The sequence below is a fragment of the Equus caballus genome, chromosome X, assembly GCF_041296265.1.
Source record: "Equus caballus isolate H_3958 breed thoroughbred chromosome X, TB-T2T, whole genome shotgun sequence".
Taxonomy (NCBI): domain Eukaryota; kingdom Metazoa; phylum Chordata; class Mammalia; order Perissodactyla; family Equidae; genus Equus; species Equus caballus.
Window position 1 is genome coordinate 73,791,230 of NC_091715.1, and position 21,276 is coordinate 73,812,505.

Consider the following 21,276-nt stretch of genomic DNA (forward strand, 5'->3'; position numbering starts at 1 on the left):
GCTGCCAAAGCAGAGTACTGAACCTAACCACTATGCAACCAGGCCGGCCCATCTATTATGTGTAAGGTCTCTTACTTCATTTGATCTGGGATGAAGACTTTAAACAAAGGCATGGACATGTGTGCATGTGTGTGTGTGTACGTATGCACACAGGCACACATGTGGCACACACACATAGAACGTGTTACTTGGGGACTTTCAAGTACTTAAGGAAAGTCAGAGAGATACTTGTTGTAGGGTCTTTTTGGTGAATCTGGCCACACACCTTGGTAGTTCTAAGAGATTTACATTGGAAAGATAGAAAATCAAAAATTTATGTTTCTGAGAATCAAGGTTCTCCTGTCATCATTCACTGTAAAGATATGTTGAGATCCCCAAATAAGCCCTTTGTACTGATAAATTGGCTGGCTTCTCCACCTGAAAGTATTCCTCTCTCCATCATCCCAATTAGTAATGATTTGAGGTGGCCAGAGTTGTCTGTGCTACCGTACATACACAATAGGGGTCAACAATTCTTTTAAAAATAGTTTTAACAACAGTAGCAACAATCCGTTTTATTACCATTGACAAACATGTTGAAAGCATTTGCTATATGCAGGGTACAGTACTTGATACTTTTAAAATTGCATTCACATCATTAATTAAGGTGAGCACCCACAACTATGGAGTGAGTGGAGCAGGTATTATTATCTTTGTTTGACAGATAATAAAAAGTGTCCAGAGAATCTCATATATTTTTTCAATTACAGAAGTTAAGCTGCATGTCTGAGACTATTACACATAGCTCAATAGCTTAGCTCTTTATATACTTTCTTAAATAAGACTTGTATTAGAATTAATTGTATGTATCTTCTAGTTTCCTCAGTTGCTCACGAGGCAAGATCCCAAAGCCATATACTTTGTTTTAAATGAATATTTGCTGTACAGTTGAAGGAAGAAGGTGCTGATCCACAGGTATATGTGAGGCTTTCATGCTCCAAAGAGTGTAAATCCTGAAGTGGAAAGAAAGGGCCTATGAGGACTTGCAAGAGCAGAGAAAGACAGCAGCTCACAGCTGTGGGAGAAATGCAGGGTTATGCCTCAAGCTTGGAATTTCACAGCTCTGCGGCCAAATTTGCAAAGGCTGTGGCACAAACTGGGTTATGGGAATGGTACATGGGGAATGTATACCTTGGGCCCTATGTGCTTTTGGAAAATTTTCCCCTCCCCCTCCTCAGGTAGGAAGCCCTTCCAAACCAAACCAACCCAGAGAACACACCTGGGAAAAAAACCTCAAAGATTTAGTAGATTTCAGAAATTTGTGGAGTGGGAAGTGGCCTCAGAAATCATCTAATCTAACACTTTCTTTTTATAGCGGAAGAAACAGGCCTGGGTGGATGGAGGCAGGGGTAACTAGGTTACATTCTGAGTTAGTGGGAGGTCTGGGGCAAGAGCCCAGCTCAGCACTCCTTGTCAGTAGTTTTTTCCATTTTACCCTACTTGAAAGTCAGGTATAACCTTGCAGCAAGAAAATAGCCATCTAAGCAGAGGTACTTTGCGGTTAAAGAAAGATTCCATTATAAAAGACTTCTGTCTGATTTCAACTTTATAGATTATCTCAGAAAATATGCTTCCTTACTCTCCAGTTGCCTGGAGAGCCTGGAAACTGAATAACCTAGGTGTGCCTGTGTGCAGAGGGGATTTAGTCACGGACAGAGTACAAACACCTAGGAGGAAGACAAGAGAGCTTTCCATAACAAGGGAAACAGCAGTGCACAGCTGTGGGCTAACAGAAGAATTACAGATCATGCTTGGAATGTCGCAGCTTTAGAGCCAAATTTGCAAAAGCTGTATCCCATCCGGGTAACAGTGAGTGGAGCATGGGAAATGTGTACCCCTGTGTGCCTGGAGCTCCAAGGAGGAGAGGGCTAGGAGCTTGCTGGAGGACACCTTCTAAAAGGCGGTGTTTGATATATTACCAGTCAGAAAATTAAAAATGTGCATTTTTCTTGTAAATTGCCATAAGGGAGGAAGCATAATCTTGAAAATATTGAAGTCAGCAAACAAGAGTGACTCAAACTGTATCAAGGGAACCTGGGTACATGAAATTCTCAACATCTTTTTAGCACTTCAGTGGATCTTCTCTTCCATCACTCCCCTCACACTCTACATCCTCATTTTGCCATTTTACTAGTCAAAATTCCCTTCTTCAGCCCTCCATCCAGGCCTTCCCTTCTCTAAAATCCTCAGAATCCCTGGGTATTTCTCAGATCATAGGCACCAGCTCCCAAATTGGAATCCCCATTCCCTCAGAGCAGCTGATCATACTAATTTACAACATGATTTGGATCACTGGTCAACCTAGTTATATCCCTCACAGCCTCTGAGATGGTTTGCATCTTAAAAGAGAAGGCTGATTGACTCAAAAGAATGTCTATTTAAGTAAGGGGTCGGCAAACTTTTTCTGTAAAGGGCCAGATAGTAAATACTTTAGGCTTTTCAGGCCATATGATCTCTGTTGCAACTACTCAGCTCTGCCTTTGAGTTCAAAAGCAGGCATACATACATACATTCATGAATGAGCTCACACATAAATGAGCATAGCTGTATTACAATAAAACTTTATTTATAAAAACAGGTTGGTAGTGTGAGGAGCTCAGCAGACTTTCTCACTTGAGCAACAAGCATTTAACTGGTGAAAATTATAGGAAACCATTTAAATTATCTGAAAATTGATCTAAGCAGCACACAGGAAACAGTGAAACATTTATCCAAGAAAACCTCCTAAATCTCAGCAATAAAATTCAGAGTCTGGCATTTGAGTGATGAACTTCTCCCATTATCTGCCCTACTCAGCTCTGTGTCATGGAAGCTTTACTCTGGGCACTCTACAGTTTCACCTGACAGGGCCAGTATATATGCTTATCTCATGCACTCCGCTAGATCTATGTTGCTCAAGATCTATTCCCAGAAGACATGGCTGAGATGACTGGAGGTCTTTCCTGACACCCAGCTCCAACTCATAAGGCAAGGACTTTGCCCCAGCAGTCACAAAGAATACTGGTGCCTGATTGACCCCAGACCAGTTTGCTCATAAAGCAGAGGATCCATTCCAGGAAAGTCAAGCTGAAAAAATTAGGGGCTATTGTACTTCTCCCTGACTCCCCAGACACCACTGATAGAGCAGGGATGTCACTCCAAGAGAAGCAGTATGTTCTCTCCACCCTTGGCTCCTGTGCAACAGCATAGAAGATTTGCCCAAGAGAAGGGGCAAGCCACAAGGACAGTTTTGCCTGAGGGGACTAACATTTGGAACTGAGAGTGGAGAACTCCACGTCTAAGGGCGTTGTTAAAACAATGAAGATTTTGGTGGAGAGCAATTAAGAGGCAGCCAGTAGCTCTGATATAAGGAAAACAGCAGAGGAGCCAGAAATTTAGTAGAGACAACTAGAGAAAGAGACAGCCAAGAAGAACCCTCCTGAGATTAGAGTCAACTCTGGGGGTTGGAAAGGCTGTCTGCATTTACTATTCATGAATAATCAGAGCAGGACATGGGGAAGACTTGAACGCATTCCCCAAGCCATATACCAATCAATCAGCAAAAGGTGGAAGCCTTATGGATTGAAGGAGCTTAAACACAACCTCTGACAAAACAGTGGCAAAATAATAAACTATTCTGACCCCAGGGTGTCTCCTAAGAATCTAGGCAAAAAAAGTAAGATTACATTCGACTCTGGTGGTCTGGAAGACTGCACGCAGCCAAGGTTGTGTGACCAAAGAAGGAATTTCTCTCAAGGGCAACCATACAGGGAACTTCTGAGCTACTCATCCCAGGCTGAAAGTGAAGCAAAATCCAAGTTCCCTGACGTGTAGAAACAGTCTCCAAGCCACACACACTTCCAATAGTAAAAGCAGAAAATCTAACTGGCTTAGTGAGCTTGAGCACAATCTTTGACCAATAAGCGACTTATGATGAACCAGGGGTGAACCAGAGAAGCCAGACTAGAAGGTTAAACAAAAAAATAGTAAAATAATCTGAGAAGGAATATCAGAGGCTGCACAATGCAGGAGAAATAGACTTCATAGAAGTAGTCCAGCCAAGTTACTAACCAAATAAACAAATGATCAAATAAACAACAAGCCCCAGCAAGGTAAGGGGCTCAGTATCCAGAATTGCTACAATATATTATTTGTCCTGGTTTCAACAAAAATGCAAGATATGTAGAGAAACAGGAAAATGTGCCCTATACACAGAAAAAAAAAAGCAAGCAATAGAAATGACGTTTGAGAGGGCCCAGATGTTGGACTTAACAGACAAAGATGTCAAAGCAGCTATTAAAATATGCACAAAGAACTAAATGAAATCATGTTTAATGAGTTAGAGAAAGATATGAAAATGATATATCATCAAATAAATATCAATAAAGAGAAATAATAGAAATGGAAATTCTGAAGATGAAAAACACAATGAACAGAGTGAGAGACTCAATGGAAAGACACACAAGTACAGTTTTCAGAATAAAGAATCAGCAAATTTGAAGATAGATCAATAGAGATTATGCAATGTGAAGAACCAAAATGAAAAGGACTGAAGAAAATGAACAGAGTCTCAGAGAAAAGTGGGACAAGATGAAGCAGACTAACACATGCATAAAAGAAATAACAGAAGAAGAGGAAAGGTATAAAGGGACAGAAAAAATATTTAAAGAATTGATAGCCACAAACTTTATCAGTTTTGTGAAAAACACAATCTTCACATCCAAGAAATTTTAACAACCTCAAAATCAGATTAACACAAAGAAGTCCACAACCAGATGCACAGTCAAACTGCTGAAAGCCAAAGATAAAAAGAAAATCATGAAAGTGGAAAGGGAACAAGAAGCATGTACAGGGAGCCACAATAAGATTAACAACTGACTTCACATCAGGAACAATGAAAACCACAAAGCTGTGAGATGATATATTCAAAGTGTTGAAAGGAAGAAAATCTATTAACGAAGAATTCTGCATCCAGAAGTAGTATGTTTCAAAAATGAGAGAAATTAAGACAGATAAACCAAAACAGATTTTCTTGCTGGCAGACATGTCTTGCAAGAAATAGTAAATGACGTTCTGCAGGCCGAAAGGAAGTGATACTACACTACAATTCAAATCCACATGAAAAATCAAACAACTCAAGTAAACATAATTATTCAAGTAATTGTAAAAGACAGCATAATTACATATCTTTCCCTTTCTTTTCTAAAATAATTTAAAACGTAAGTGTATAAAATAATATGCATACAATTGTATTATAGGGATTATAACAAATATTTATTTAACATATTGAATAATAATAGTATTACAGTAAGAAAATTACATTAGGTGGTAATTTTAATCCACAGGGAGATATGAAGAGAATCAGAAATGATAAAAAAGGAAGTTAATATATCTTTTAAAACCCTATATAAATGTATTGTGCTCTCCTTTCTTCTAGTTTATTTAGAATAAATAAGATTATATAAAATAACAATTTTAATTTGGTATTGTTGATTTTTCATATATATATATATAATCTTATTTCTTCTAAAGAAGCTAGGAGATGTATATCTCCTATATATTTTGTGCTGATACATGTTAGCAGAAAAATGAGAGGGCAAATAGAGCTATATAAGAATAAAGTTCCTTTATCTTACTATAATTAAATTTGTATAAATCTGAAGCAGATTTTGATAAGTTAAAATATATATTTTAAGCCTGAGATCTACCACTAAGAAAACAACTAAAAATACAGTTAAAAATTTTTAAAGGAATAAAAATGGTATATTGTAAAATTTTCACTTGTGTACAAAAATCAGGAGTAAAAGGAGGGAGAAAGGAATGAAAATTCAGAAGACATACAGAAAGAAAAAAATGTGGACAAATATTCAAATATGTCAATAATAAAATTAAATTTAAATGAATTAAATGATCTAATCAAAAGGAAATGATTGGCAGATTGAAGTAAATAAAAATAATATCCAACTATATTCTGTCTACAGGAGACACACTTTGGATTTAAAGCTACAAATAGGTTGAAAGTAAAAGGATGGAAAAATGTATACCATACAAATAGTAACCAAAAGAGAGTTGGGGTGGCTATCCTAAGATCAAACAAAATAAACATTGTTACAAACGCTGTGACTAGTAATAAAGAGGAACATTTATAATGATAAATTCACTTAGTAATGAAATTACTAAAATTTCATTAGTAAAATAGAACAATTATAAACATGTTTGTACCTAACAAGAGAGCTCCAAAATATGTGTAGCATGAACTGATGGAATTAAAGGGACAATTAGACCATTCAACAATAGTTGATGGAGATTTAAATACCCAACTTTTAATAATGAATAGAATCATTAGGCAGAATATCAACAAGGAAATATAATATATTAACACTATAATAGATATTTATAGAAAAATCCACCAAAAAATAGCAGAACATGCATTCTTTTCAGGTAGACATGCAATATTCTTCAGGATAAACATATGCTTGAGTATAAAGCAAGCACTAACAAATTTGAAATGATGGAAACTACACAAAGTATGTACCTTGACTACAATGAAATTAGAAATAAACAGAGAGACAATTTTATAAATAACAGATATGGATAAATTAAGCAACAGATCCATAAATAGCCAATGGGTCAAAGAAAAAAATGGGAAAGAAATTAAAAAATACTTTGAGTTGAATTAAAAAAAACCCCACAACACACCAAAGCTTATGAGATGGAGCTAAAACAGTGCTTAGGGAAATTTTTATCCATAAGCAACTATATTACAAGGCAAGTTTCTCAAATCAATAACCTAAATTTCTACCTTAAGACATTAATAAAGAAGAACAAAGTAAACCAAAGGAAAGCAGATGGAGGAAAATAATAAGGATTAGAGTGGAAATTAATGAAAGACACAATAGAAAAATAGAGAAAATTTATGTAAATAAAAGCTGGTTCTTTGAGAGGATCAACAAAATTGACAAACTTTTAGCTAAACTAGTCAAGAAAAAAAGAGAGAAGACTCATATTACTAAAGATCAGGGATGAAATAGGGGTCATTACTACTCAATTACACAAATAAAGAAGATTATAGAGGAATACTGTGATATACCTGTATGCCAACAAATTACAGAATGCCAACACAAGAGATTACTTAGATGAAATGGACAAATTCTTAGAAAGACATAAACTACTGTACTGATTTTGGAAGAAATAGAAAATCTGAACAGATCTATATAACAAATTTAAAGATTGAATTAATAATAATAATGATAAATAACTCCCCACAAAGAAAAGCTAAGGACCAAATGGCTTTTCTGGTGAATTCTACCAAACAAAGAAGAATTAATACTAATCCTTTTCAAATTCTTCCAAAAAATAGAAGAGGAGAAAATACTTCCCAACTCATTCTATGAGGCCAGTAGCACTCTACAAGCAAAGCCAGATAAAGACATCACAAGAAATGAAAACAACAGGCCAACATCCCTTGTGAATATAGATGCAAAAATCTTCAACAAAATACTAGCAAACTGAGTCCAGTAAAATATAAAGTATATTATGTACCACTAACAAGTAGGACTTATTCCAAGGATGCAAGGCTGTTTAAACATCCAAAAATCAATGTTATACATTGCGTTAATTAAAAGGGAAAATACATGATTATTCTAACAGACACAGAAGAATCATTTGATGAAATCCAACACCCTACCATAATAAAAATTTTCAATAAAGTAAGAAGAGAAGGGAATTTCCACAATCTGTTAAAGGACATCAATCGAAACCCAAAACTAACATCATACCCACGGTGAAAGTGTGAAAAAATAAATGTTTCCCCCCTAATATTGGGAATCAGACATGGATGTCTTCTCTCACCACTTCTATTTAACATTGTATTCGCTAGGGCAAATAGACAAGAAAAAGAAATAAAACTCATCTAAATTAGAAAGGAGGAAGTAAGCTATCTATATTCAGAGATGACATAATCTTGTGTAAAGAAAACCTTAAGAAATCTACTAAAAGACTATTAAAACTAATATTAGAATTAATTGCTCTAATAGTTAAAACTAAGAAACAAGTTCAACAAGGTTATAGCATACAAGATCAATATACAAAAAACAATTCTATTTCTATACCCTAAGAATGAAAACCTGAAAATGAAATTAAGAATACAAATTTCATTTATAATAATTAACATATATATAAATGAATAAATAAATGTAATGAAGAAGTGTAACTTGTACGTTGAAAACTACAAAATATCATTGAAAGAAATTAAAGATGATCTAAATAATGGAAAGATATCCATGTTCTTGAAAATAAAGAACAAATCTGGAGGAGTCACAATTCCCAATTTCAAAACCTAATACAAAGCAACAGTAATCAAGATAATGTGGTACTAGCATAAGGATAGACATATTGATGAAAGGAATAGAGTTGAGAGTTCGAATAGAAACCTATATATTTATGGTCAAGAATTGGAAAAAGAATAGTCTTTTTTTAACAAACAGTGCTAGGATAACTGGATATCCACATGCAAAAGAATGAAATTGGATCCTTATTTCACACCATATACACAAATTAACTCAAAATAGATCATATACCTAAATGTAAGAGCTAACACTACAAAAGTTTTAGTACAAAACATAGCAATAAATCTTCATGACTTTAATTTAGGCAATGTTTTTTGTATAACAACAAAAAATGTATAAGTGATAAAAGAAAAGATTGACAAGTTGGACTTTATCAAAATTAAGAATTTCTGTGTTTCAAGGGACACAATAAGGAAAGTGAAAAGACCATCCATACACTGTGGGAACATGTTTATAAATTATATGTCTGCTTTACATCTTGTATCCAGAATATATAAAGAGCCCTTATAATTCAATAAAAAGACAAGTAAACCAATAAAAATGAGCACAAGATCTTAATAGATATTTCACCAAGGAAGCTAAACAAGTAGGGAGTAGGCACATGGAAAGATGTTCAATAGTACCAGGAACTAGGGAAACAAAACTCAAGACCACAGTGAAATACTACTTTATACCTGCTGGAATGGCTATAATAAAAAAAGACAGACAATAATAAGTGTTAGCAAGGATATGGAGTAATAATTGGAACCCTTATAAATTGTTTGTGGGATTGTAAAACGGTATAGCTAGTTTGGAAAATAGTCTGTTTGTTCCTCAAAAGGGTAAAGGTAGAGTTACCACAGGATCTAAACAATTGCACCACTACATATTTACTCAAGAGATATGAAAATTTACACCTATGTAAAAACTTGTACACAAATGTTCACAGAAGCCTTATTCATGATAGTTCAAAAGTCAAAACAATCCAAATTTCTATGAACTGATGAATGAATAAACAAAATGTGATATATACACACAAGGAAATGTTACTTGGCAATAAAAAGTATTGAAATACTGATACATACTACAACATGGATGAATCTTGAAAACACTATGCAAATTTAAAGAAGCCAGTCAGAAAAGGCCACATATTTTATGATTCTATTTATATAGAATGTTCAGTATAGACAAATCTATAGAGACAGAAAATGTGTTAGTGATTGCCTAGGGCTGGAGGAGGGAGTGGAATGGGGAGTGACTGGTAATGGTTTCTTTTGGGGCTTTTGAAAATGTTCTAAAGTCTTCTAAAATGTGATTATAGTGATAGTGTACCACTCCGTAAATAGTCTAAATAGATGAAGTCAAGAGTATATAAAAGTTGGATTTGACCTGGATGTCATACTTTGCCAATTCCTGGTTTAAGCAGTGGAATTCCAATTTGTGGGACAGGGAAGAATGGTAGGAAGGGATGGGGCAATATTTTGGAGAAGTCAATATTTTAGTCCTTTACTAACACACATCGCATAGGTAAATCTATACAAATCTGGAAAGGGAGTGAGGATGGGCAATTTTTCTTATTTCTCCCCAATAAATATACATCCGGTATTAGACTTCCTTCCCTTTTTTTAGTTCCTTTACAGTCTTGAGCTATTGAAATACAAGCCCCATCCTTGTCAAAGGAAGGTGATGAAGTCTCTGTATATGGCAGCAAAATATTGTGCTAATGTTGGATATCTGAATAATGAGAAATTTTGTAGCCATACTTTGAGAGTGAATTTGGAACTTCTTACAAACTATTATGGTGGCTTTTCATATAATAATGTTAATAATAATAGCTAACATGTTGAAAGCTTGCTAAGTGCTTTGGTAATACTAACTTATTTATACCTCACAACATCCCCATATAGTAGGTTCTGTTATTATCCACATTTTACAAACGAGGAAATTGAGGCACTGAGAAGTTAAATTTCATGTCCAAGGTTATGGAGCTAGTGAGTAGCAGAACCAAACTTATAACCCAGGTGGAACTCTAGAGATTTTGCTTTTAACCATTGTGCCATATGGCTGTATGATCTCAAGTTTGGAAAGGATCAAAAAGATTAAGGACTTCAACGATTTTTTCCAAATATTTTTAAAGCATTCAAACTATTTATTCAAATGAACTTTTACAAAGGAATTCTATATAAAATATTTTAACCTAGAACCTTTTGAGCTGTGTGCCTGGAGTCCTGCCTTTGCTGATCGCCCAGGGCTTATTCAAACAATTTTAGAATCTTTGGTGTAGCCTAAGTTTTCTTCCTTTGTTAAATCTCCTCTGCAACATCCCTCTCTTAGTCTGCTTGGGCTGCCATACCAAAATACCATACACTGGGTGGCTTAAACAACAGAAATTTATTTTTTCATAGTTCAGGAGGCTGGAAAGTTCCAGATCTGGGTTCTAGAAGGATTCAGTTTCCAGTGAGAGCTTTCTTTCTGGTTTGCAGATAGCTGCTTTCTCACTGTGCCCTCACATAAGGGAAGGAGAGAGAGAGAAAGAGAGAGAGCACTCTGGTGTCTCTTCCTCTTCTCATAAGAGCACCAGCTCTATTGGATTAAGGCCCCATTCTTATGACCTCATTTAACTTTATCACCTCCTCTCAGGCCTGATCTCCAAATATAGTTACATTGGGGATTAAGGCTTCAACATAGAATTTTGAGGAGGACACAATTCAGTCCAGAGCAATCCCCATCATGAACAGTCCAGCTTTCATACTTCCACAGGGACAGGGAACTCTTTTGCTTGCCTATGCTCTCTTTTTTAACTTTTGACATCAATAATCGCTTGAATGCTTTTTCTTACATTCAGCAAGCATATGGCTCTTGGGAGTTCATATCTACTGCTTCCAGTTCTTCCTTTAGGATTGTGTTGATTGCTCTGCTCATGTAAAGCGCTTGGTTTTGTAGCTAGTGCATAGTAATTACTGAGTAAGATATTGTTATTATTTTGGATAACCACCACTGAGTTATTTAAAGGTAGAGATTACGTGCCCCATCCCAAACTCTCAGATTCTGCACACTAAACATTCTCAATTCTTTTAACTGCTTTTCTTGTAAATACCTTTTTTATCATCTTAGAAGCTCTCTTCTCATTGTATTCTCTCCTCAAGTGTGACTGCTTGAACTTCATAACCTATTTTAGGAGTGCTCTGACTAAGCTCACAGTAGAATATAACTATCACCTTCATCATTCTACATAGTTTATTTCCATTAATTCAGCCTAAGACAACATTTATTTTTTGTTGTTGGAAGTGATTATTGCTTGCTGTTCACTGAGCCTGAGCTGTCGGCTGAAATTCATCAGTATTTTCTGTATGTTATGCTGCTTAGCCACATCGCTCCTGTTCTCTAAGTGGCTGGTTGCATTTTTTGGGATATAAGTGTAAGGCAAGACATTCTTCCTATTTAAAACCCATCTTATTACAGCCAGCCCTGTTTGAGATCCTTTTGGATCTCCAATGATGAACTTTTCCAAGGCTCTGTCACAGTTCCAAGTTTTCCAGTAGGCATCTCATGCAGCACAGAGAAATCCTGAGCCAAAAATGAGAGATATATATGTGGTGTGGTAGAGGTATGATGTTGTCAGGTTATATCTGTCTACAGCTGGTTACATCAGCAACACCTGGAGTAAAATCCAGATCTGAAAGGATATTAGGTGTCTGATACAGTCACATACCTAAATAGCTATGTGACCTTAAGCGATCCTCTCAAGTATTTTAATCTTCTGTTTCATTTTCCTCATGTATAGTAAGAGTATTAAAATACCTGCTCTACTTCATCTTGCAGAACTTTTGAGAGTACAGCTTATCACCACTTGTGAAAAGCCTACCAAAGAATGAAGCCAAGCCAGAGGAAATAAGAGACAAGATATGACAAGAAACGTATTTCTGCTTTCACTCTCTGAGAACCTAGATCTAGCAATGCTTGAAGTCCTGGAAATTTCAGGTACATGAGCTAACACATTTTTTTTCTAAATCCAGTTTGAATTGGGTTTCAGTCACTTTCACATGAGTCCTGCTTAAAACATCCAGGGTAGGGCAGAGGATGACTTGGTTAATGTGATGATAATTCCTGAGGATTAAAATGCCTACACTTTTTTCCCTTTCCCAAGGCATGTGGAAGACAGAGGGAAAGGAACAGTAATGAGACACATGAAGAGGCTCAAAAAAGGTCAGATGGCTTGGAAATCACCTATTGCATATTTGATTAATTACTTGGGAGGGAGTATGGCCTTTTAGTATGGGGGACCAGGGACTCAGCTGCTCCCCTACATAGCAGCAAAAGGAGCAGTTTAGTCACTACTGCATCACTTGCATCTTGCTAGGCTAACAGAGAACTGAGTTGAGGCTATTCCTACTAACAGTTCACTTGATGCTTATGGTAAGCTAGAGATATGACTGTTTTTTAATAACTGATGGCAAGCAAAAATAAAAAGGCAGTGGCTGATAAATGCTTTCAAGTACCTTTGATCTAAGACAAATTAGAAAAGCAGGTCAAAATTAAAGATTCCATTTGTTGCTCAGTATAATTTCCAAAGCAAAACAACTGGGAAAATGGGCTCAAAACACGTACACACATTCTAGATTGGAGATAGGTAGTGTGACATATGAAATCTGCACAGCCTAATTAAGAAAAAATATACATTTGGGTGTGTATATTCCACTCTGATAGATGGTTTCAAATTAATTTCCTGTTCCTCAATCAAAAGGAGCTTTATCAAACCCTTGAGGTTAGAAGGGAGTGATGGAACCAAATTAGTCCAGTTTCCTAAGCCAAGGAAAAGTTGCTCCCTACTGATTATTCTTGTTTTTCTACTGTCTATGATTCATCTATAAAGATTACACCTACAATGACTTCTCCTCTATAGGTCCCAGGAAAGAAAAACATCTTGATAATCTACAAGCCTCTGCCCCTTTAAGTCAGAGCTGAGGTAGAAGGCAGGAAAATCAACATACTGTGGCCTCCAGCTGGCTTCACCTCTTTGGTCCCCCAAGGCTACTGTCTCCTCCCAGAGTTCAGCACAGACAGAGAATGTTGCCTATGGACAGCTCATTCTTCACTTTAGCTGAATCATACCTCTTCACCATCTCTAGCTTTAATCCATCTTTCCTTCTTCCTTTCCTCTCAACTATCAGCCCCTTTGTTTTCCCTCCATACCTAGCACCCAATTATCTATCCCCATTCCATTTACTCTGTTGTTAATTTGTTTTTGCCTCACTGTGCTCTTGAGTCAGGACCAGGCATTCCTGAGTTGGCAAGGTCCCACTCCTTAGTTCTTCAAACTCCTGATATAGTCAATTCTCTATGGGAACGTGCAGAAGCCCAGACAATTCCTAAAACAGGCACTCCAGTTTAAGGACTGCAGACATGGCTTTAGGGTATTTTACCTTTTTGAATATCTTCTTAATCTTATTTGGCTTAAACTAAAATTCCAAAGAATTTTGTATCACACCAATTCACTATGAAGTTAAATGGTTTAGGAGTATCCTAAGGGGTCTCAACATGTCACTTTTGATTTTAAATAGTTTTTTGAGTGATTTTTTAATTTTCCCATCAATCCTAGCCCCCTTTGCATACTACAATACAAAATAGTTGACCAATGTTACCTCCTAGGGAAGATATTCTGTTGTGACCCAACGCCCATTCTAACCCCTTTCTAGTTTGGCTGCCTGTACTATTGACTCTGGAACACTAGGATCTACATTGCATGTATGCATACATACAAATACATTTTTTTTCATCAGGAAATCTCTCGTTTATTTATTTTTTTAACTTTTTATTGAGGTTACAATAGTTTACAACCTTGTGAAATTTCAGTTGTACATTCTTGTTTGTCAGCTGTGTTGTAGGTGCACCACTTCACCCTTTGTGCCCAACCCCTAACCCCCCTTTCCCCTAGTAGCCACTAATCTGTTCTCTTTGTCTACATGTTTAACTTCCACATATGAGTGGAGTCATATAGAGATTGTCTTTCTCTATCTGGTTTATTTCACTTAACATAATACACTCAAGGTCCAACCATGTTGTTGTGAATGGGATGATCTTATCTTTTTTATGGCTGAGTAGTATTCCATTGTATATATATACCATATCTTCTTTGCCCAATCATCAGTTGATAGGCACTTAGGTTGCTTCCATGTCTTGTCTATGGTAAATAATGCTGCAATGAACATAGTGGTGCATGGGTCTTTTGGACTTGCTGATTTCAAGTTCTTTGGATAGATACCCAGTAGTGGGATGGCTGGGTCATATGGTATTTCTATTTTCAATTTTTTGAGAAATCTCCATACTGTTTTCCATAGTGGCTGCACCAGTTTGCATTCCCACCAGTAGTGTATGAGGGTGCCTTTTTTCCTTTTTCTCCACAACCTCTCCAACATTTGTTACTTTTTGTTTTGATTATTTTTGCCATTCTAATGGGTGTAAGGTGATACTGCTACAAAAATGGGTGCGCAGATCAATGGAACAGAATTGAAAGCCCAGAAATAAAACCACACATCTATGGACAGCTAATGTTCAACAAAGGAGCTGAGGGCATACAATGGAGAAAAGAAAGTCTCTTCAACAAATGGTGCTGGGGAAACTGGACAGCCACATGTAAAAGAATGAAAATTGACCATTATTTTTCACCATTCACCAAAATAAACTCAAAATGGATCAAAGACCTAAAGGTAAGACCTGAAACCATAAGGCTTCTAGAAGAAAATATAGGCAATACACTCTTTGACATTAGTATTAAAAGGATCTTTTCAGATACCATAACTCCTCAGACTAGGGAAACAATAGAAAGAATAAACAAATGGGACTTCATCAGACTAAAGAGCTTCTTCAAGGCAAGGGAAAACAGGATTGAAACAAAAAAACAACCCACCAATTTGGAAAAAATATTTGCAAGTCATATATCTGACAAAGGGTTAATCTCTATAATATATAAAGAACTCACACAACTCAATAACAAAAATTCAAACAACCTGATCAAAAAATGGGCAGGGGACATGAACAGACATTTCTCCAAAGAAGATATATGGATGGCCAATAGGCACGTGAAAAGATGCTCATTATCACTGATCATCAGGGAAATGCAAATCAAAACTACACTAAGATATCACACACATTTTTTTTTAATTAATTGTTTTGGCTACTTGTATACAGGCATGTGACCAGGTTTGATTAAGCAGAGGAAACTTCATGATACTTGGAAGTAGAAGAAAGCAATATGAGGATAAGGCCATATGGAGGGGGTATATCTTCTGGAAATGATTATGGCAGAGGCATCTGATGATTCTTTTAGAGAATCTGGGCAGAGTGTCACATCCAGTCCCTAATGTCATAAGTACTGAGTGGTGGATGGTGACCGTACTGGTGTTTCTGCTAGAATATTTTCATGGTGTGACTGGGCATTGCTCTTGGCTGAATTGTCGTTGCCTATGTGGTATCTAACCCTGGTTCTTTGTCTCTCCTGGAGATACAGTGATTTATCTAATAATCTTTAATAAATTCATTTCTGTCTAAATTAAGTAGAGTCTGTTTTAGATTGTCTATAACTAAAATACTAACCTATGTAGCTTAAACTTCTTACCACAACCACAGTGGCTAGATCCATTTGAAAATACATTGGTTGAATGATTTAGGGTTCAGAAGTCTTCTTTGCATTAGTTTAAAAAGCCCTTTCTGTATTGCGTCTACAGTGTCCCTTGTCTTGAGTATAACTTATTGGGTCTTTCCCACAGGTAATAAATAGGAGAAAGACAAAAATGCATGTTATTTAGAAAGATAAGGTGGTGAAGAAAGAGATTGCTTGGGGGCAGGGCATAAAACACTGAACCAAAGTTAAGAGATTGGGTTCTAGTCTTGGCTTTTCTACTTCCTAGCTATGAAAATACGTGCAAATCCCTTACCCTCTCTGGGCCTTAGTTGCCTTAACTGAAAAAATGAGGTCAGTGATTTTTAAGTTTTTTGGGATAATGGACTCTTAAGAAGCTTATGAAAACTGTAGAACCTTTTCCAAGTAAAATACACACACAGGATCTCACAAACACACACACACACTCACTCACTCAAAAAATTACATATAATTTCAGAGATTCTCTAGGCTGAAGAAACTGTGCTTTAAAATTTCATCAAATATTATGGCAACATTTGTTCAACATTTCCCGTTTTAGCATCTCTCCTCTTCTTCCATTACTCAGATCTGAAAATACCAGCGTAAGTCTGTATCTAACACACTAAGCACCCTCTTTTCTACCCACAGTGACCCTCAGAAAGGAAATATCAAGGAAAATAGATAATAAGAGAGATAATCTCTCATTAGATTCAAAATAATTTCCACTGAGCTCACCATGATTATTATATTGGACAAGATCTGTAATTCTCTGGGCTTCAATTTCCTCACCTGTAAAAGGAGGAACTTGAACAGATCAGCGGTTTGTAACTATTTGGGGGATGACTATCTCAATACCCTCACTTGCTGGGCCTTTCCTGCCATGTTGCATTTCCTGATAGCAGAGAGAGTCTGACCTGACAATGCTCATTAGTCCAGTGGTTCTTAACATCTTTTTGGTCTCAGTCTCCTTCAAGAATAAGATTAAAATACGGACCTTGTTTGTCTGAAAAATGCACATATGAGTGCTCACAGAAAATTTCATACATGCTTTGAGAGATTCCAGGACCTTCTGAAGTCCATGCATGGCTCACAATTGAAAACTCATGCACAGGAAGACATCTAAGAGTCTTTTTACTTCCAATACTCTGTGAGTCAGCATGTTTGGCCCAAGGCAAAATTGTATGGTGGATACTTCCCCACACCCTTCCCATTCGTCTTCAGCATTCCTTTCCTGTTAATTGTCCTGAAACTGCCAGGGTCTCTACTGAGAGTAGATTTACCTGATAAACCTACACTTAGTAAGGAATTTCAGGCTATACACATTACCCTTCTCAACAGAGTTTACTTTTGAAAAAAGGACACAGAAGGGGAAGAACCAAAAAGAACACACCTGAAATACTGACTTTTCAGACCTGGTGGCAGGTATGTGAATGGGCTTTTGGGGGATATAACACTTGTATTGAGTACTGTACTGTGTGGGATAAGTGACCTTCTAGTCTGTCTATGGATAAGGGAGTTTGTCTCTCTGTAGGGCTTTGTCTACGTGTGTATATCTGAATACAGGCTGTATAAAGTGACCTTTGTGGGCTCCAGTTGAATCCCCTATCATCAAGGATCTAATACAGTAGATAGCCTCACTAACTACTTATTGATAATTATAAAGACTTAAAATCAATAGCAATAAAATCACTCCTGCCTCAGGTTCTGGTCCAAGCATATAGATCCAAATAGCACCACTTTGCTCTTTTCTCTTGAGTGCTATTTCTGATTGGGAAATCCAGGGTTCATTTGCACTTACACTGCGACTTTTAGTATAATGTTCTCTGGACATTTTTGAAATAACAAATTAGGCTCCCTTCAGGCCCCAAATCTGTCCCAATACTGATAACACAAATATTTCTTATTTTGGACACTGTGCTCTCGACCATCTATCATTTCTTTTAGTTTCTAGATAAAGAATAAAAATTCAATGAACAAATTAAATTTCATTACATTGGTTTTGGAAATGAACACAGTCTTGAGTAAACTGCCTCTTTGCATTTGGCCACTGAGCTATTTATCTGGGATAGAAACAACTTTCCACCAATTCTCCTTCAATTTTTCCTGGATTCAGTAAATTTCTGTAAAGTGAATTTTGTTTTCCCACCTTCTTCCATGATCAAGTCAGAGACTCTCTCCCAAGGAAAAACAAGACATACAGGTATCAAATATAACTGAAAATTTTGGCAAAAAAGGAAGGAGTTGAGCAAGCAATCTACTCTGGGACTGCTTGAAGTTTTGGTACTGAGAGATATTTAGAGATATTTGCAGTCCATTTAGGACTATGTGGGAGTTCCCTAAATATGGAATCTCTCTTATGTCATTACCTCATAATTTCAATGCTGTGAGAATTTTTCTCTTGGCCCTGTGTATCTCCTGGATCTACATTTAAAAGTTTTTCTTTTATTGTCTGTCTATTTATGATTAATAGAATTTAGTTGCAATATTATACTTTATCAATAGTTAGCACTTTAGCCTGACAATTGGCAATGATATTTTCTGTCTTGAGATCTTAATTTCAATACTGCAAATCAATTCTCAACATTTCTTGACTATCAAAGCTGTGTATCTTGGGAAAGCTACTTAACATCTCTGAGATTGTATTTTCAACTGGAAAATCGGGACAGATAGCACCTAAACATAGGGTTATTTTGATTATAAGTAAATAAGACAATGATGTAAAACTTGTAGCACAGTACCTGGCACATTGCCAACTCTCAGGCCATAAAATACCCTCCCTTTCCACAAAAGAAAGTATTTTACTTAAACTAGGAATAAGTATAATTAGTACTTGAACTGGTAACTCCCCAAAGAAAATAATTTAAATTTTTTAAAATGTATTTTAATTTGTTAATTGCAGCACTCTGATATTTTATTGACGATGGTGCATTAATTCTGTTCAGTTACATAACAAAGCATAAAGCACTTTGCAGAATATTGAGTGCTAAACAAATGCTAGCCATAATTGAATCACAACCAATGAAAGTTTAAACTATAAAAACTTCTTGGAAAGAGAGAAATTCTGGTATTTAAAATTGCAGTTCTGATGGTAGGAATATGTTTAGTAAACCTATATTAATGATAATCTATATTGTATCATGTAATATTAATGTACAACACAACAAAGAAGCTAACTTGAAACTTAGTAATTTTAGAATCATGAAGTAAACATTAGATGATAATGAGATATTTATTAAAAAGAAAATTCTCTCCTCAAACCAATAATAAAAGCTCAAACATTTCCTTTATTTCCACTTTAATATATTTTACAATTCAGAATTACAATATTGAGAAAGGATAAAGCAATTGTCTTGATCTGTATCCTTAATTAGAGTGGGATTGACCATTTTCCTTTTTAAGTAGATCTAAGTGAGTCAAAATGTCCACCCTTTTATGTATAAAGGCAGAGCCATAGAACTTAGCTTTTGAGTCTGTTTGATATTTGACCTTTCCTCTGGAACTAAACAAGACAAAGCCTTGCCACAGATGACATAACTGCAAATAAATCACCCATTTCATAGATGTCAGGAGACATTGGCCAGATGGAAATGACTTTTGTGGGGACATTGTGTTAAAAGTCAAGAAACCTGGGTTTAGGTCCCAGTTTTATGATTAAGTCACTGTGAGACATGAACAGGGTTCCTTCTCTCTTACCTTTTTCATCTTTAAAATGAGAGCTTAAACTAAATTATCATTCATCCCATTGAGCTCTGATATGCTATTATTATTTGCCCAATTTGGAATGGAATTTAACAATGTTCCTATAGGAGTATTCTTTTGATTCTAATCAGGCTAAAGTTCCTTAACCTAAATAGGAAAAGTAAGTGCAGCTAGCTCAGGAAATTTCATCACTAGGTGTTTTATTTCAAAACACATGAAGATTGGCTCCTATGAGTTCTATCTGAAACTCAAGGAGCAGGCTGAAAACTCAAGGAGACTGATATGCCTGCATCCAAAGCTTATTTGGTGGAAGCAAACAGGAGGAAAATGAGGAAACCAGAAGGTGAGCCTGTACAAAGCAGCACAATTTATGAGTTATTAGAAATCTGAATAATACCTTTCTGCTTTTTACTTATTGAAATCTTGCCATTCTTAGTATGCTCAGCCCAAACTCTCTTTCTCCTGGAAAATTTGCCCGACTTCCATCTTGAAATTCCATTTCTTACCCTAGCCCTCTGGGATCTCTGACTTCCTCTGTGAAATCTAACAACACTACATATTACATTCTTAGGCCCTCTTCACATACGTGTTGACTTATATTTGAGGCAACTGCATAATGTCTTATCTACTTAACTAGATTCTAAAAACCTGCTAGGAGGTGGCTCCCTTTCCTTTACCATCAGCCCTCTCCTACTCTCACTCCCTCATTCTCTCCTCCCCAGCTGTATTTGATCCCCTGGTCTTCATTTAGCAGTTACTCAACAGACGTTTGCTGAACAGAGCTAAGGCTGTGTTAGGGGAGAGAGAGCATCACAATAAACTCTAGGCACACCAAAAGGACGTACGAAAAGTTTCTTTAAATAAACAAACAAAGCATTACCTTTATATTCCGCCAGACCTTGGACTACAGAATAAAAAGACAAAGCAGTGGCAATGTATTTGGTTTGTTGTCAACATACCTGACCTAATGCAAATTTAGATTAATTTACCCTTTTTCCTTTTATATTTTCCCCCATTTGCCTAGTATTAAATGATTAAAGATTGCTTTTGGCAGTTCAGTTTTCCCGTCCTGGGATCTCTTCAGTTTCAATTTATATCCTGCTCCCACCATCTACTCCCATCTTTCCAATTCTAATAAACTCATTCACACCAAGGTTTTTAAGCAAGGTATTTTAGCAGCATCAGGACATGAAAATCAAGACTTCAGGAAGAAGGGATTGCTTACCTCCAAAGGACTGGTGTTTCAGGCATTAGTGAAGGAAGTATTTTGAGGCAGAGAGTCCTACAGGTGCTCCTTATAAAATACCACGCAGGTATATTCTGGCATTAGACCAGACCTGAACTAACATACTTCTTTCTCGCATGGCCTATGTGAAAAATTCCCTTGCTCTGATCCAGAAATACTACTAAAGTCTTGGGGATTGCCTTTAGCTGCCTCTCATTCATCTTCCAGCAGTGCTGGTAGTGGTAGTGGTGGTGGGGTGTCAGGTGTCTAATACAGTGTGGCACTGGGCTCTGGGGTTCTCAGGCTCCTTGGAACACCATCTTCAAGAAGCTGTGGTGATGGGTCTGGGCTACAGGAAACCAGCCTCT

At 36.4% G+C, this 21,276-nt stretch overlaps 1 protein-coding gene and 1 long non-coding RNA gene across 2 annotated transcripts in view; one reads left to right on the forward strand and one right to left on the reverse strand.

Annotated features, from left to right (window-relative positions):
- Positions 1-539: 539 nt before the first annotated feature.
- On the reverse strand, positions 540-21,252 carry LOC138921985 (uncharacterized). Its single transcript, XR_011435054.1, has 2 exons — positions 20,909-21,252; positions 540-992 (listed from the first exon to the last, which is right to left on the reverse strand). It is a non-coding gene; the product is annotated as an uncharacterized lncRNA (long non-coding RNA).
- Positions 14,914-21,276, forward strand: part of GPR174 (G protein-coupled receptor 174) — a 39,767-nt gene continuing 33,404 nt past the window's right edge. Inside the window, exon 1 of the mRNA XM_070258424.1 lies at positions 14,914-15,052. Coding sequence (XP_070114525.1) covers positions 15,034-15,052 — 19 coding nt within the window. The 5' untranslated portion in view covers positions 14,914-15,033. The remainder of the gene's footprint in view (positions 15,053-21,276) is intronic.